General features: G+C 35.5%; 1 protein-coding gene across 2 annotated transcripts in view; it reads left to right on the top strand.

Moving 5' to 3' along the window:
* ANKS1B (ankyrin repeat and sterile alpha motif domain containing 1B) overlaps window positions 1–15,988 on the top strand; it is a 396,607-nt gene that overhangs the window by 182,739 nt on the left and 197,880 nt on the right. For both annotated transcript variants that reach the window (XM_053943037.1, XM_053943036.1), the window contains exons 13-14: window positions 2,488–3,068; window positions 4,971–5,043. In XM_053943037.1, coding sequence (XP_053799012.1) covers window positions 2,488–3,068; window positions 4,971–5,043 — 654 coding nt within the window. The remainder of the gene's footprint in view (window positions 1–2,487; window positions 3,069–4,970; window positions 5,044–15,988) is intronic.

The following is a 15,988-nucleotide window of genomic DNA, read 5'->3' as shown; positions in this document are numbered from 1 at the left end:
ATATACTTATGTATACATAGTACAGTAAGGGTTGTGAAAGATCAAGATGAAAAAGGCTCATACAATATATTTGGAATCTTTGCTGCCACATCAACTGTCAAAACAAGCGGAATTAATGTTTTGATATATTCTCACTGCGTCACTGCTGGAAAGTAAAAGACACACACACACTTTCTAGTGGTCAGTACATATATTTGTAAGACACAGACACACACTATCTAGTGGTCAGTACTGACCACAGGGGAATGGGAGTTCTCAGCTAGAACTTGTTTATGGTAGTAAATTGAGCAAAATCAGGGCATGAGATGCCACTGGTGCTTGGCAGTCTGTGCTCTTAAACTGTTTGGGTTTTGCCAGTCTTTGGCCAATACTGAATAGACCCACCTAGACAGTGCCCAGGCACAGTGCAAATTTTAGCTGAGAACAGAGACTATTCCCAGTAATTATTTGGATGGACTAGCTATGTCTTGAGAATGAGGAGAGTTTAACTTAAAGGACATGAGCCTAGTAATTCCTTCAGATCCTCATAGCTGTTGGCCAGTACTATTTAGTAACATAGAAGTAGCAAAGCTAGTAGTGAAGTTCTTGCAATCCAGGTTCTGTAAGCTTTTCTTTTTCCTAATTTATTCCCTCCTGGTTTGCTTTGTCCTGACAAAAATATTTCTCTCTTCAATGAGTTCAATACACAGCTATAAGATACCTGTCTGGAACATCAAAATAGGATTCAGTTCATGACAGATATATAAATGTAGGTATCTGGACACAAATGGAATGCGGTCTCCTGTAAGTCACTGGCAGTGTAGTTAGCCCAGTTAACAGAGTACAGAGAGTGATAGGTTCCACTCACTTTATTAATCTGATCTCTATGGTAGGAGCTAATGTGCTTCTTACCCATGTAGAAAAATGAGGTGACTTAATCTGGAGCAGAATCTCAGCTACTGAGTTTTTCATGTAAAGGAGTAACAACAAAGCAGTCATTATTTGCATAATTTATTCCTCATTTTGAATTCACCTTCAACATTGCAGACATATGTATAAATCAGCAACTTTCAGAAATCAAAGAGAGAATACCCCATGTCCTCCTTTTCCCCTGAATTTTTCCCCTAAACCAAATTTTTCTGGGTTTATTGATCCCTTAAGCTCTGTCATGTCCTACATTTAACCTTTCTTCATAACAGCTCACATCTTTTTGGTTGCAAAATGTCTGAAGTGTATATTCTAGTTGGTTGTTTCTCAAAGAAGAAAAGTATATTTTCTTAGATTCTTAGAATTTTATCATATATAGAAAAGCATTTAATATTATATTTTTAAGCTGCTGACTAGTAAATGAGTTGATGAAGTTTTGAAGTAGATACCAACATCTCTCTTCTGTCATTCATAAAGTCAAGCACTGCTTTCTTTTAGAAAGGATATTTTGAGACTTGATTGGGTTTTTTTTTTGCCACCAGATATTTTAGTTAATTGGAGAAAACTACTCAATATCTTTGCACATTATGGCATGATGCTATGCTCAATTCATTGTGGTAGCTACTGCTGTGCTCACACTCCTACAGTTAGAGTTTATCTAGAACATACAACTTCTATAAGGAATGAGATTAATTTATTTATCTTTAAGGAAGTAGTTATAGAATGTGACCATTAGTAGGGACACAGTTATTCTGACTAGAACATGCTGACTTAATGCCATATTGATGGAGTGACGTTAACCACACCAACACTTTAGGTGAGGCAGCGCAGGCCTCCTTTTTTTTTCCCCTCTCCTAGGTCTTTCAGCTACAAGTGTAAAAAAGAGCCATAGAATTTTAATAATCCACTCTAAACCTTGCCAAAGAAATGCATTTTTCTGTGGTTGCTTTTTGTGTTTATGTATATGCTAAGTTACATATAAAGTGTGCTTGAAAAGACTTGTGTTCTTTTTCCCCAATGGTTACTATTACTATTCTCCAAAGTTCCCGAAAATAAAAACAACACTCAGATCTATTCCTTAGAGACTGTCAGTAAAAAGGCATCATAGTGTAAATTCACTATTATTATAATGGCTATAAAAGGAAAAATTACTAAGAATATTCGTGACAATAATGGTTCTTCATGTATTTTACCACCTACAAACTACCTACCTAATTCATCATACTAAACTATGTAATTTGTGCACATTTCAACTCAATAGCAAATTAAAAGAGATATCATCAAATTGATGGAATAGCAGTGGCCTATTTTATCTTATAAATTTGTTTTTTCATTGAATTTATATATAGCACTGAGCACTGTTGGTTGTTCTTCCAGCAGATATTTTAGTCAGGATAAAATAACCGTATTCAAGATTTTTTTAAGAGAATAACAAATCAGTTCAGGGCATAGGTGTATTTTGTTTCTTTACACAAGAATGTACCAAGCAGCATTAAAAAGTAATTTTGAGGGGAGTAAGGATTTTTTTGTTTGCAGTATTTTATCACCTTTTTATGTTTACAAGGTATTCTCTCATTTCAGAGCAATGTAGCCAGGGTGAAACATCCACTGAAAGTGAGCTTCCTGAAGGACACCCCGCTGAGCAGTTTGCAGGTTTACTTCATGGATCATCACCTGCATGTGACCCACCTGAAAATCCACTCCAGCTGTACAGCAAAGTAAACCTGTGCAGTGGGCCACTGGAGAAAAGCATTTTGAGCAAGAGCGCAGCGCAGCAGATACAGCTACAGAAAGAGAGCAGCTCTGATCCTCCTGTTAAGAAAAAAAAGCCACCAATTGTAAACAGAACCATATTTCATACTAAGAATAAACCAGCAGAAAATCATACCCTGGTTGGTGCACCAAGGATCAGTGAACAATGGGTTATTACCACTGGAGGATTTGTGGAGCGAGCGTGCACGCTGGGCAGAATACGATCTTTACCAAAGACCTTGCTGGAAATGCATTTGTGCAAAAATGTTTCAAAATCTGATTCTAATCTTATCACCCATCCACCAAATGATAAAAAAGCAAGAAGCAATTGGAGTGAACCCACACCAAAGCCACAGTGCTCCAAAGGGAATTCGGAGAGAACACCTTCCTTCACATCAGAGTGGGAAGAAGTAAGGTTTTTTCCATTTTTTAAGTACTGTGGTCTTGTGAAGACACTGTTATTGTTTTCAGTTTCAGAGACAAAAAGTGAGTATTCCACACTGCAAACCTCAGAGCGAATGTCACAGGGTACTGCATGGGAGTTCAACAGCTGGCACAAAATGCAAAGCATTTCCATTCACATGCTGCCCACTCAGTAAAGTCTATTGTTTCCCTAGTGAATGAAGTTAACCAGAAGTAATTCTGCAATTTTTTGTGGCACTGAAATTATTGTCTACTAAAGCCTTCACCACTTACAATAATAATGTTGGTAAAATCTTTTGTAACTGCCTATTGTTTACATATTTGCTAATTATTTCCACCATGGCAGTGCCCATCAGCAAGAGCCAGGAGAAAATGGCAGCAATAGAGAGTTGATTGGGCATTCTACAAACCCTCCTTATGTTTCGTATCCTCTAACTGCTGTGTAGCCTGTGTACAAAATGCTTGGCACATACCTGGCTGCTGTGTGAAGTGGGAATACTCTTATAGCTGCAATGAGTTCAGGACTACTAACAGAAATTTCCACACTGAATTTGTAGTGCACATGCTTGCTCATATGAGAGACTTTATTTTAGGTTTAGAATTCAATTTAAATTAATTTTTAGACACCTTATGTTTAACTTTTTTTTTTCCTGTACTGAATTTCAAGAATGTAAATGGTTCTTCATAGACACAGAAGTGCCCATCTCATTGAGGTAAATTAAGAGTGTGAAATGTTTAGATCTCTACTGCTCCTACAGAGAAGGGAGCATTTCTCTTTAAAACTACTAGAGTGGGGAAATTCATCTATCTCCAGGGTGCTATTGTGTTCAGAAAGAACCCCGAGTTTGATTATGTGGTTGGTTATTTTTCTAGGAAAATGTTTCAAGCTAGCCTAAGTGTCTGATTTGATAGGGCATTTTAAGGCACTTTTGTGAGGGAAATACTCTGTCAGTGAAGATGTACTAAGGATATCAGGTTTTGATCGTCACAACTTGGATATGTTATTATAAAATCCTGATTAGAATCAGGACCAGGTTTGCCTTTCTACATGGTCATCAAGGTTTGATCTTAAAAGTAAAAAAAGTGCCATAATATATGTATATATTTATGTATAAAGTATGAATGCTCAATCTGCAGATTCTGTCATAATTTCCAGACTTTCTCCTGTCACCAGTGACTAATACATACTTTTCCTACTAGTCCTAATATTAAGCTTAGTAAAGTGTGTTTCTCTTTGTCTACCTTCTTAGTCCACAGCAACCTTTTAATTCACTTTTTGGCTTGTCCTGTTCTTACAGAAAATAAAATAGATACAGTGGTTTTGACCTAGTAAGTTCAATGTGCCTTAGAAACATGTGAGTAAGTTTTGGGATCAGTGCAGTGTTGTTTCACAGAGAATGTTGTTCTGTGGTATGTGGGGACACAATTGTATTTCATACCTATTTAGTGCCCTTGGGGCAGATTGAAAGAAAAGGGGGTTAGGAAATTCTCTGGAAATATGAATTGAACAATTGATCTAATTGTGTGTATTTTAAATACTTTGGAACATACAAGATATTTTTTTTATTCATTAATATTACTGCTTGAATAAACTACTAGTGGTCATACCTACATGACCAGAGTCATCAGTATGTAAGGAACTCTACCATGGAAAAAGAAATACTAGTCCCAAGCCTTAGTTTTTGCTAACATACAAAATTGCAAATCACATTGCAATCTCCAAATCAAAGTGGAGAAATTGATTGTCTACTTTTGATTTATGCATTTTTACAATTTTGATTGTTTTTTTCCTAATGAGGTTAATAATGCCATAAATCTATGCATGAAAAACTAAAATAAAATACTGAAGATGGGATCCTTCAATTGTTTCACTGTTCTCTCTTTTGTAGATTGATAAAATCATGAGTTCAATAGATGCTGGAATTAATACTGGACTGGGGGAGATGAAAGACCACGCTACAAGTAAGGAAAAACAACTGACTATTGTTTAATTTTGATGTAATTGTCCATAGGGAAACTGTGGATAAGACATTGCTAAGTAACCCACTGTGTTGAAATCATTTGTAGATATTTGAATAACCATGAACAGAATCTATGTTGTTTACTGTTAGAGATGCATTAGGCCCAGTGTCCTGGAGCTGTTGCTTTAAATAGCATATTGGAGTCATTAATGTTGTTTTGAAATCTTACCAGAAAAAATATTCCATTAATGTCTTTGTATTGAAGCCTTTCTTCTAGGGGGGTATTTTACAATCTTTTTCAGATGAGGTTTTGTTTGAAATGATGGAACTCTGAGTATAAATAATCCATTAACTGCTGACACTTTCTAAGTATTTTATTGTATAATGCTGCTTCGAAGAAATATTTGGCACAGGGCTGAAAATGTTGCTGACAGACAGTGACTGGTGTTAGCAATGATGGGAAAATTTGAAAAGCTCTGCTACTAAGTCATGCTTAGCCTGTTGGTCTGTCAGCATAAACCTGTGCATCTGTGCTGATAAGAATTTTTAAAGCATTTTATTATGTCTTCTCCCCAACTCATGGAGGGAAAACTGACTTGCATGTCCGAATAATTTAGTCCTGAGGCAAAGCTGTGTTATTCAGCTGTACTGGTACATCCCTGCTAAAAATTGCATTGAGTTTATATATAGGGTAGGATGTTATGTACCTTATCGCTTAAAATTTGGAAAAGGATATATTTGAACAACTGTCCATTTCATGGTGCATTACACATATACAGGGTGAAGCTATCTCTTATCAATGAAATATAATTGACACAGTTTTTTTTAACAGTAGCTTGCAGTGAAAAGGGGATCTAGGATAACGAGAAAATAACTTATTTGAATGCAAATATAATTGCAGATAAAACAAGCAGACTCAGCTTATTTTTTTTTTCTAAAAAGAGTAAGGGGCAATATCATGAGAAATGCTAGGCATGTTGTTCTGGCAGTCTGTTCTTTCTGCAACTTGCAGCATTGGAAAACAGAACTGTTCACAGACAAACTCCACGTTACAAGATAGTGAATAATTTCTGAAGATATTATAAATAATTCAGGATTTTCTGTGTCTTATATTTTATTATGGTAGTTGTACTGGGTCTACTGAAGATGGAGTTATCTTTCCCACAGCAGCCTTCACAGTTCTTTGCATGAGTAGCTAGAAAGGTGTTCACCCGTCAAACATTCTGGTGCTCGCTCAGCACCAAGGCTGCCTCTCCAACATTCCCCCCTTGCCAGTAGGGAGAGGGTGGGCAAGACCTTGAGAGGGGACATACCCAGGACAGCTGACTCAAGCTGCAAAGGAATATTCCATACCATACAGGGCTGTACAGCAATAAAAGCTAAGAAAAAGGAGAGGGAGGCTGGATATCACCAGCTAATAGGAAGTAGAGAATAAATCTTTTGTTTTCCTTTGGTTTTGCACAGACCTTTTCTTTTGCTGTATTAAATTGCCTTTATCTTGACCCAAGGGTTTTTTTTTTTTCTGTCTTATTCTTTCCCGTGCCCTGTCTTGCTCAGGGCAGTGATGGAGTGGCTTGCTGGGTGCCTGGCATGCAGCCAGGGTCAGCTTCCCACAGCAGCACACAGGCACCAAAGGCAGAATCAGGTGTAGGGTAAGAAACTGCAGAGCAAGTAAAAGCCATGAAATGGAGACAATAGCAACAATAGTATATGTTTGAAAATTTCCATATTTTAGTGATGTGTAAATACTACTCTATTTGTTCCCATGATTGACCACTGCTTTTCATTTTCTACTTTTTTAAGATCAGAAAATACCTCACAACTGTTGTTATCAGCCATTTTGCACTTCTACTGCATACCTTATTTTTCTTGACATAGAAATACGGCATTTAGTGTTTCAACCCTTGCAGATGGCAGAAGATCTACTCTTTGCTTCTTTTCCCGGAGTAGACATTGAGTCCTTACTTAATTTCTATTCAGTGTGCAGCTTTCTGAACACCAACATTTTTGTCTTTCCTGTCAACTCCTTAACGGTCTAGCTAGTTTAGGATGATAACTTGATTTTGATCTTAATTAAGACATCAAGCTATGATCAATCAAAATACAGCTATCTTTCCTTAAATTGTATCAGTTTTGCTTTACATGCAGCTTGCAATAAAGACATGTTTTTCTCCTATAGACCTGAATATATGCAGCTTCAAATGTGTATCTTCCACTTTTCATTCCTTTTGGCCATTTCCAGATTCAGTCAAACACAATTTAGGCAGCAAAGTAAAGGGAACTGTTATTGAATCAAATGCATTACATGCATCAAACATGTTATACTTCAAGTATATTATTTTTTATTGTCTAAGTAATAACCAAGTAATAGGTTATCTAGGAGGAAATAAGGAATTCTTACTTCTCACTGCTAGCAGGCTTCTCCTTAAACACAGCACAACCAAAGGTAAAGATCTGGCCTATGCTTAGGAATAAAAATTAAGTATTATGGTATCAGATAACATAATTTTGAAACACTTCATCAATTTATGTATAAATATGAGGGATTTTAGCTTTTATTTGAATATATGTGGAGAAAGCTTATCCAGTAAAGCTTACAAGTAATATTTTTAATGTTCGGAGTGTGTAAGTCAAAGAAACTTCTACTGTTGAACTGCAAGCATCTAGACTATTGAGCACTGTATTCAGGCAGCTTCACTTGTCTAATAACTTTCTAGCAAGTAGCAGAATTCCTGGTAATACTGAAGAGTAAATGTAGCTTCCTGTGGGATCCTTCATTTTAGTGTTTGCTTAGTCCTGCACTTCATATTATACTTCAGTGTTTTCATGAACTGCTAAAAAACCCAAAAATATGTAAAATTCAAACACAAATGCTCTATCAGACATGAACATAAAGAGCTTTTTGTACTACATAGTATCTCATTCTCAGTGAAAAATATTTGAGAGGAAATATGTCATATGCTCCGAATTAAGTAGCTATATTTAAAATTAGACAATGATGATATCTTGTGATGAAATTCTTGAATGGACTTGCCAGAACTTTGGCCTATATTTTTCTACTGGTGGTGTCTGGAAAGACTTCTCTTAGATCTCCAGAGAAATGTCTTAAGCAATTAGAGGAGCAGTAAAAGGAGAGATTCAAAAGTGAGTATGCTCATGAGGACTTCATCCATGGCATGCATTCAGGAACAAAAAAGTTAAAGCAGAGCTTTCCATTTGGTAGCAGTACAGGTACTGGAGGAGCAAACTTAAAACTACAGAGAGGAAGATGACTGTTGATATCCTCTGACAAATTAAAAGCAGGAGTACTGACCAGGAAACAAGTAAGAACAGCTCTTGATAACCGGAAAAAAAAAAAAAAAAAAACAACTCCAAATACTAGCCCAAGGAATAAAAAAATCCCTGTTACCAAGAGCAAATAAAAGGTGCTGCTGGGTACTGATCTTCTTCTTAAGATGATCTGGAAACATCTACAACACCTGGCACTTAAATTATGGCTGATGTGCTTCTTCAAAGAGTCAAATTTTGCCAAATTACAAAGAATTGCACCAACCATTAGCATAGGATAAAGAATAATAACGGTACTGCTAAGAATTATCCTAGCAAATCAAAAGTTCTTATCAGGCTCTGTGGCAGTGAATAAAGAAGTTGAAGATTCAAGGTAATGTCTCTCATCTGATGTCAAAGTCTAGCATCAGTCAGATACACCCTAAATGTAACTCTTCTCTCTCTTGAGAGAAACTTAAAATGAGAACCATTTGGCAAGCACAAAAATCATAATCATAAATAAGGCAACTTGAACATAGGCCTTGTCCTGGGATTATTTAAAACAAGATTAAAGAAGTGACTAGAGAAAGTCATGGGTAAGTTTGCATGGTATTTTAGCTACTAATGGTAGAATAAAGAGAAACAGAGAAGAAATAACTGAAGAGTTAATGAGGAAAACAAGAATTATTTGGATATTATGACAAAATTTACATTGTAGGTACTTTATCATATATATCACAATATGACAATACAGTCATATAGAAGAAGAGGAGAGGAGCTTTTGGCTTGTATTTCAAAACCTGTCGCTTTGAGATCTCAAAAATAGGATTAGATAGAGCTTTTAAATATCTGTTGGTGTCCAGGGAAGCAGTAACCAATATATTTGTTCTTGATGCTTTTCCAAAGACATTGGACATGATAGTGTCCAATGGGGGTTTTTAGTTGCCATTTTTGTGTAAGAAATTACATTGACAGACTGCCCAGGAAAAAAAAGCTGAAAAAGATAGATGTCAACAAACTCAGAGATTTTATTTTAAGAAATATATAGGTTCAAGATGAATCTGTGGGGTTTTCAACAGAAATCTACAGAAGACCGTAGTACAACCATCACCAATGTGAAAAAGAGAAAGTGTAAAGACTAGGTGAGCTAAGTTTTCATCTCTTCCACCTTAGGCGAAATGAGGAAAATTTCTCTTTACTAAACATGCTGGAATAACACATGTGTGTAGAGACATGTCAGAAGTGCCAAAGCACTCAGTGAGAAGCAACTAGCAAGATTTAAAATATTATATTAGTACATTAATATTAGTACATTAATAGATAGAAGAACAACAAAGAAATCTTCAGTAACTTAGAGAGCTACTGGAGGAAAGGAAAGGGTGCATGGAGTAGGTGCAGAGAAGGGAAAAGCACACAGTGATTTTTTTATTACATGACTTTACTGTAGAGTTTGTTGGTGAACTTATGACATGCACAGTTAATCCTAGAGCTCAAATCTCAATTGTAGATAAGGAAAGAACAGACTATATAGGTTAGGTTTCTTAACTGTCTGCAAAACTTAGGCCTATTAGTGGCTTTCTGTGAGATTTCATGAAGGATGTATCAGGTACCAAAAGATTAAATAAGAATAATACAGATCTTATCATTAAAAGAGGAAGGAAAGAAAGATGTAGGGAATTATTTTCAATTAATAAAAAAGTCAATGAACAGATACACTACTTTAAGTAGCCAGAAGAAATAATTAATAAACAATATGGATTTGCCAAGAGCAAACGTATTAAAGCCATCTAATTCCCTTCTAGGAGTGGATAGGAAATATTAGGTAAGGGAAAAACAGTAGATGTCCAGTATTTGGACTTCAGTTGGGGTTTTGACACCATCTCATCTGTTTTTCTTGCAAATTAATTAAGAAAGCATAAGCATGATGAAGGTAATGGTAGGTCAGACAGATTAATCTTATTTGTACTGTCTAAATTCAGAGTTCTGGCATGTGGACTGCGTTGAGCACATCTGAGACATTATCTGAGTTAGATAAGCAGGCACTTTTTAGTTATTGGTCATCATGTCTAAATGGCTGAAGCATGCAAAATGGCACTGGTGCCTTAGAAGAGCTCCTCAGATGTTGCTGTCTAAAATTACCTAAAATTAATCTTCCTCTGTTCTGCAGGACAAGATTATAAAGGTGATATATTGAAGCATCTAAATAGATAATTATTAGAAAGATTATAACTTTGGTTACATCCAGCAGCATCTGCAAGACTTTTGAATAGTTGCCAGAATGAGAAAGAATAACAGTTGGGATATAACTGACCTTAGCTTGAGTCAGAATGGAATACATCAGTGGTTTATACCCTTTTGAGTCTATTTTGTAATAGATTCTTTTTGTAATGATTCTTTGACTACCGTGTTAATATGATTTAGAAGAAGCCTGTCTACAAAGTAAAAAGAAGAAACACTAAAATTTCATATTTTCTTTGCCTAATTAGAAACAATTTTTTTTTTCCAACAATAAGTCTTCCAAGACATACACAGCAGTAAACCTGTGTTAGCTGGAACTTGGTAGCTGTTTGCAGGTGTGTGACTCAGGGTTTACTTATATTTGCAAATCACTTGGAAGGGAATAATCAAAAATAATCTGCTTCAAAAAAAACCCAAACTAAAACAGGTAATGGATATCATATCATCATCGTGATTAAAGCTAGAATTGTGTCAAATCAGAGCAGTTAAAATAATGAGTAAGGAAATAATTGTTGAAAGTCATTCCACATCAAAATAGTCAACAATCATTTTAGTTTTTTGAGAGAGTCACTTCTGTCAAATATGTTCTAGCACATGGAGGGTGATTTACAGTTTTATAATTCTACTGATCATAAATTCTGTTTTGGATGCTGTCCATAAATGCACTAAACAGTTGCTGCGTGTATACAAGTAGGATATTTTTGGTCACCTGAGAATGTACCTACCCTTGAGTACTCTCTTTGTTCCACCTAGAGGCAGAAAGGGTAGAGTTTACTGAATTATCTTAATTTTCTTCATCTAAAATTTTAGTTTGAAATATACTGTCAAGCCTTTTTCTTACAGCTGAAATAAACAAAATTCTTATTGCATTTAGGAAGATTGTATTTTAAAGGGTTTTGCGTTGCCCTTTTGTGAGAGCAATGCCTTTTCCTGTGCTTGGAGATAATCCTAGCACCACTTGCAGTATCTATACATTAATATCAATATCAAAGCTACAAACCTTGCTCAATGACACAGCCTGAGTGCTTGCCTTTCAAAGATTAATGTTGCTTTTTACTGGAAGAGGTATATGAAACAGAATCACACCACATGAAAAAAAATAAAAAAGACTTTCAAGGAAGCTAGCAAATCTTGTGGAATATTTACTTTAGCAGTATGTATCCTCATGTGTACAGCTTCGGAGAGACTCATGAGTTGGCTCTTTTAGGGCTGCTTTGAAACCAGAAGGACTCTGGAACACTGAAGGCTATGCCTGAGTTGACTGCACTAGCTGTATCTCATTTGAAATCAGAACTCCATTGCATTGTGCTGTATTCAGAATAAACCTACAGTTCCACTTTATGTCAGGCTTTTTGTGAAAACAAGACCTTATTGCTTCTCGATGTGCCCACTGTATGTTTGTGTTTCAATGTCATGTAGTCCAAACTTAATGCCAGGTCACAGAGCAGTGAATTAGAATATATTTTGTAGTGTTCTTTCTCAAATCTTCCATTTCATGATAAAAGTTGTAGACAGTCATCATGCAAAAGTTATTGTCTTTGTTTATTTGTTTATTTACCCTCTCTACTGATACAAAAAAAGGCTATTATTTATGATTTCTCCTTTGCAGTATGGGGAAAATTTTAAGAAATTTTACTTTTCAGAATTGTAAGGGAAATTACTTTGAGCACAAAGATTGGAAAAATAAAGTAGACCAGCTTAGGAAAAGATGGAATCAGGTGGGGCCACATCCAGAAAAGCTGACTGGGAAGAACAAGGGTTCATGTTGCTGTAAGAAAATTGAAATTGAGCAAAACCCTTGACTGCCTAAAGCTGCATGCTTGGTTTCCTCTCTGTCTTCCCCCTGTTCCACTGCCACTGCTCAGACATGAAGCCTTCATCATCTTTAGTGTGTTCTGCCTATAAAAGCTAATATATTAACTGAAAAGTCAAACTTTCTTTTAACAAATGAAGCCTTGTTAGGCTGGCCCTTTTTTGTTTGTTGCCATATGGTTGCAGTTTTGGCAAAGTGTTTTTCCTCCAAAGCTGTTAATATCCTCCCAAGAGCTGAAAACAGATAAAATGTAAGTACTTAAGGCAGAATTTTAATTGGATATGTGTAGGCATGTTGGCATAAGGCAGATTTCACAGTGGTACATTATAGACTTAAAAGTATTTTTTTTTTTTTTTTGTCATTTAGTCTCTGTTTTGCAGAATATACCTTGTCCTTTTAAAATCTCCATTTGGTTAAAATAAGATTTTTGATAAAGTGGACATAATTAATAGAATTTAATAAAATGAGCCATGAAGGACACCTCTTAAGCTGACAGTTTTGAACACATAATTTTGCAATAGCCAACCACTACAACGAGACAGTAAAATAAGGATAACATCACTTCTTTCCCAGCTTCCCTTAGAAGCTGGTATGCTGTGCAAAAAGACCAAAATACCTGTAGTATCATAGATGGCAAAAAAGTAAAAGACAGAAGGAACCTGGCTCTGTATCTGATGAGACAAGGCAGCTCCAGCAGCTGGTGTCTGCTCCCAGTGCTGTTTGATGCTTCCTCAATAGGAAATTCACATGCAGTCTGAAATTACTAAGCTGCAGGTCTTTGAACTCTCTAGCAACAATTATGGGACTGCACTTTAGGAAAAAGCGACACACATTTGTGATTGGTTCTGCCCTTCCTTGTATCTTGTCAACAACTGGAATGTGAATGTGGAATTTTAATTTGCAATGGCAGAAAAGCTGGGGGGAATTTGAATAACCCAAGTCAATATGTGATGTTATGGAAGGCACAAGTGACTTTTCTTTTAGGTAAAATGGTTTTTGGTCAGTCCCACTCTCGTATGGAGCCTGTCACACAGTACCCAAGAGCAAGGAGGTGTGCATGTGTGCATGACCAAGTTGCTTGTCCATGGTCACTTCTGTGTGTTGTGGTAGGCTGACTGTTGCATTCTTAGTGCATCTGTTGGATTCCTTTTGATTAGGACAAGCAAAGTCCTTTTTCATAGATCTTTAGGAATCAACCTTTGCTGTGGTATGGTCCTTTTGATCCAAAATTTTCTTCAGTGGCACCCATTGTTTTTGCTTCTTTTTCTTAGATATTGTAGGCCATCCTTTTGGAATAATAAAAAGATGAGTATCACATGCAATATGCTGTAATGTTGTTGCTGTAGTGCAGGGTCTTCTGCTGATAAATTGTCTGAGCTGTTGTTTTATCAGAGCGTACTCCTGCTCTTGACAGGAACATATTCCCTAGTGTTTTACCACTGCCAGCAGTGTCCTTGATTATCAACACAGACCATGCCTTTAACTCTTTGATGCACTGCGTCTTCTGGTGTTTTCACATATACATTTCTGCCCCTGCATTATTTATATCAATCTTTCTATTTCTGTTAATAATATCTTCATTTCAAATTATTTGAATGGCAACTTAAGTGTATACAATCATCTAGATTATAAAATAGTGGAGAACAGAAGGTATATAGATATAAAATATTAGGAAGAAATATTTTTAGCATTTATTTACTGAGAACATGATAGTCCTAATGTATTGCATGTCACTGAACTTACCTAAAGATCATACAAATTCTACAGAAGTTATCACATATAATTGGGGTAATATTTTTTTTTTGTTTTTTACTTCTACATCATAAAAACCTAAACAAGAGATAAAAATATATCTGTTTTAATGATTCATTGAATCCCAAAACAAACCTTACAGAAACTGGGCAAACTGCAAGATAATTGTAGAGCTTTTAGCTATGTTTCATAACAAATGCAATGGGAGTTGGATGCAAAAGCTGCAGGCATTTATTTTATTTTCTTATACTCAAGTATTCCTATTATATTAGCAATTTTACCCTGTAGTGTCTTAAATGTAATATTCAGCTCTATATTCTTCATACACCAATTTTGTTTGAAACAGCTTACTACAATGGAAGACTCAGGCTAAGCAGAAAATAGAGTAAAAATGTAAGTCGTTAGACCATATTTACCAAAGTAGTTTTTAACTCTGATAAATTTTCTTTTTACATTTCCACTCTCTGTAAGTGCCAATCAACATTTACCTTTTATCTCTGTCCATGCTTTTTGTGTTCAGTGTTAGGCTTCTTTTTTCAAGACTGTTGAAGAGCAATTCGGTCATTATATTCACAGACTTGGATAAATGATTTCTGTCATATGTCATCTAGAAGGAATAGAGAATATTGATAGCAAACAAAGAAACTTAGGGAAAAGGAACTATAATATCATAAATATTGACATCCATCAGAGAGTAAATGTATAGCTTAATTCTTGTCAATTGTGGTGTAGTCTACTGCTGGCTGTCAGACCTGGTCTGCAACAGAACTGCTTGAGCAGAGGAGTCTTCTACAAACTATCTTTTAACTGGAGGATTGACATGTAATTTTGACTGACTTAATATGTGAGACTTTTCAGTGGTATTTTCCCACATCAGATGTAACGTGCTGTTGAAACAGCATAGGAAATTAAAGCCCTATTTCAATACTGAAATTTTCTCCTTTTTAAAAAATAAAAATTAAAACCATCAGCAGTCTGGTCTGCTGTACCATTATTTCTGAGTAACTGAACTTTGATTTTTCCCCTCACAGAATACAAACAATGTATTCTTCTGTGGAAAATTTTGTTGGATCTAAAGGGTTTGTTTTTATTTTCTAGACATATTCTCAAAAAGAGGAGTAATGCATACTGAATCCCTACCATCTCTTCTTTTTTTTTTTTTCTTAAACTAATAGCTGATCCATCCATTCTGTTGTAAAGTAGGGTTAAAAAAGAAGTCTTTGTGACCACAGATACAAACAATTTATGTACAGTTTGGATGCTATTCAAATCTATGGAAATTCAAATAGTGTGCTTACCACTGTTATTAAAGCCTTATTTCAGTATTTTTAAAATATTCTCAAATTATATAATTTCCTTGTAGAAGAAGTCAGAGATATTGAGTTATAAAGAAGGTATGTATGTTAATATGTCATGATATATAGCTATAGTATATACAATTCTACTATTTTTTGAGATAGAGTGCAGAATGGTATGAATACATAGAATGCCAAACTCAGAAAATCAGATTTTCAGTGACTTCCAAGGGCATGAAGCTCAGAAACACTGACAAATAATAGTAAAATGGAGAGTTCAGTAGTATGATATTTAAGCATGTTTGGGGACAGTGCTTAGAAAAAATGTCTATGTTTCTCTACAGAAAATCAAAAGTTAAGTGAATAAAAGTTATTCTCACTTTAAAAGTTTGGATATACCTGCCTATGGCCCTAACCTTACGAAATTGCGCTGATAAAAAGAAACCATGTTAGATCTCAAATTAGTTGGTTGTTAAAGTTGCTTAAATAGTAGTATTGTTCACATTGCCTCCTGGGTTCTATTGGGAGTAAATGGGTTCCTAACACTTAAGTGGATTAAAAAATATTTCTGAGGATTATGT

Source organism: Vidua chalybeata, chromosome 5 (genome assembly GCF_026979565.1).
Source record: "Vidua chalybeata isolate OUT-0048 chromosome 5, bVidCha1 merged haplotype, whole genome shotgun sequence".
Lineage (NCBI taxonomy): Eukaryota > Metazoa > Chordata > Aves > Passeriformes > Viduidae > Vidua > Vidua chalybeata.
Note: the sequence above shows the minus strand (reverse complement) of the source record. Positions and strands in the feature narration are given on the sequence as shown.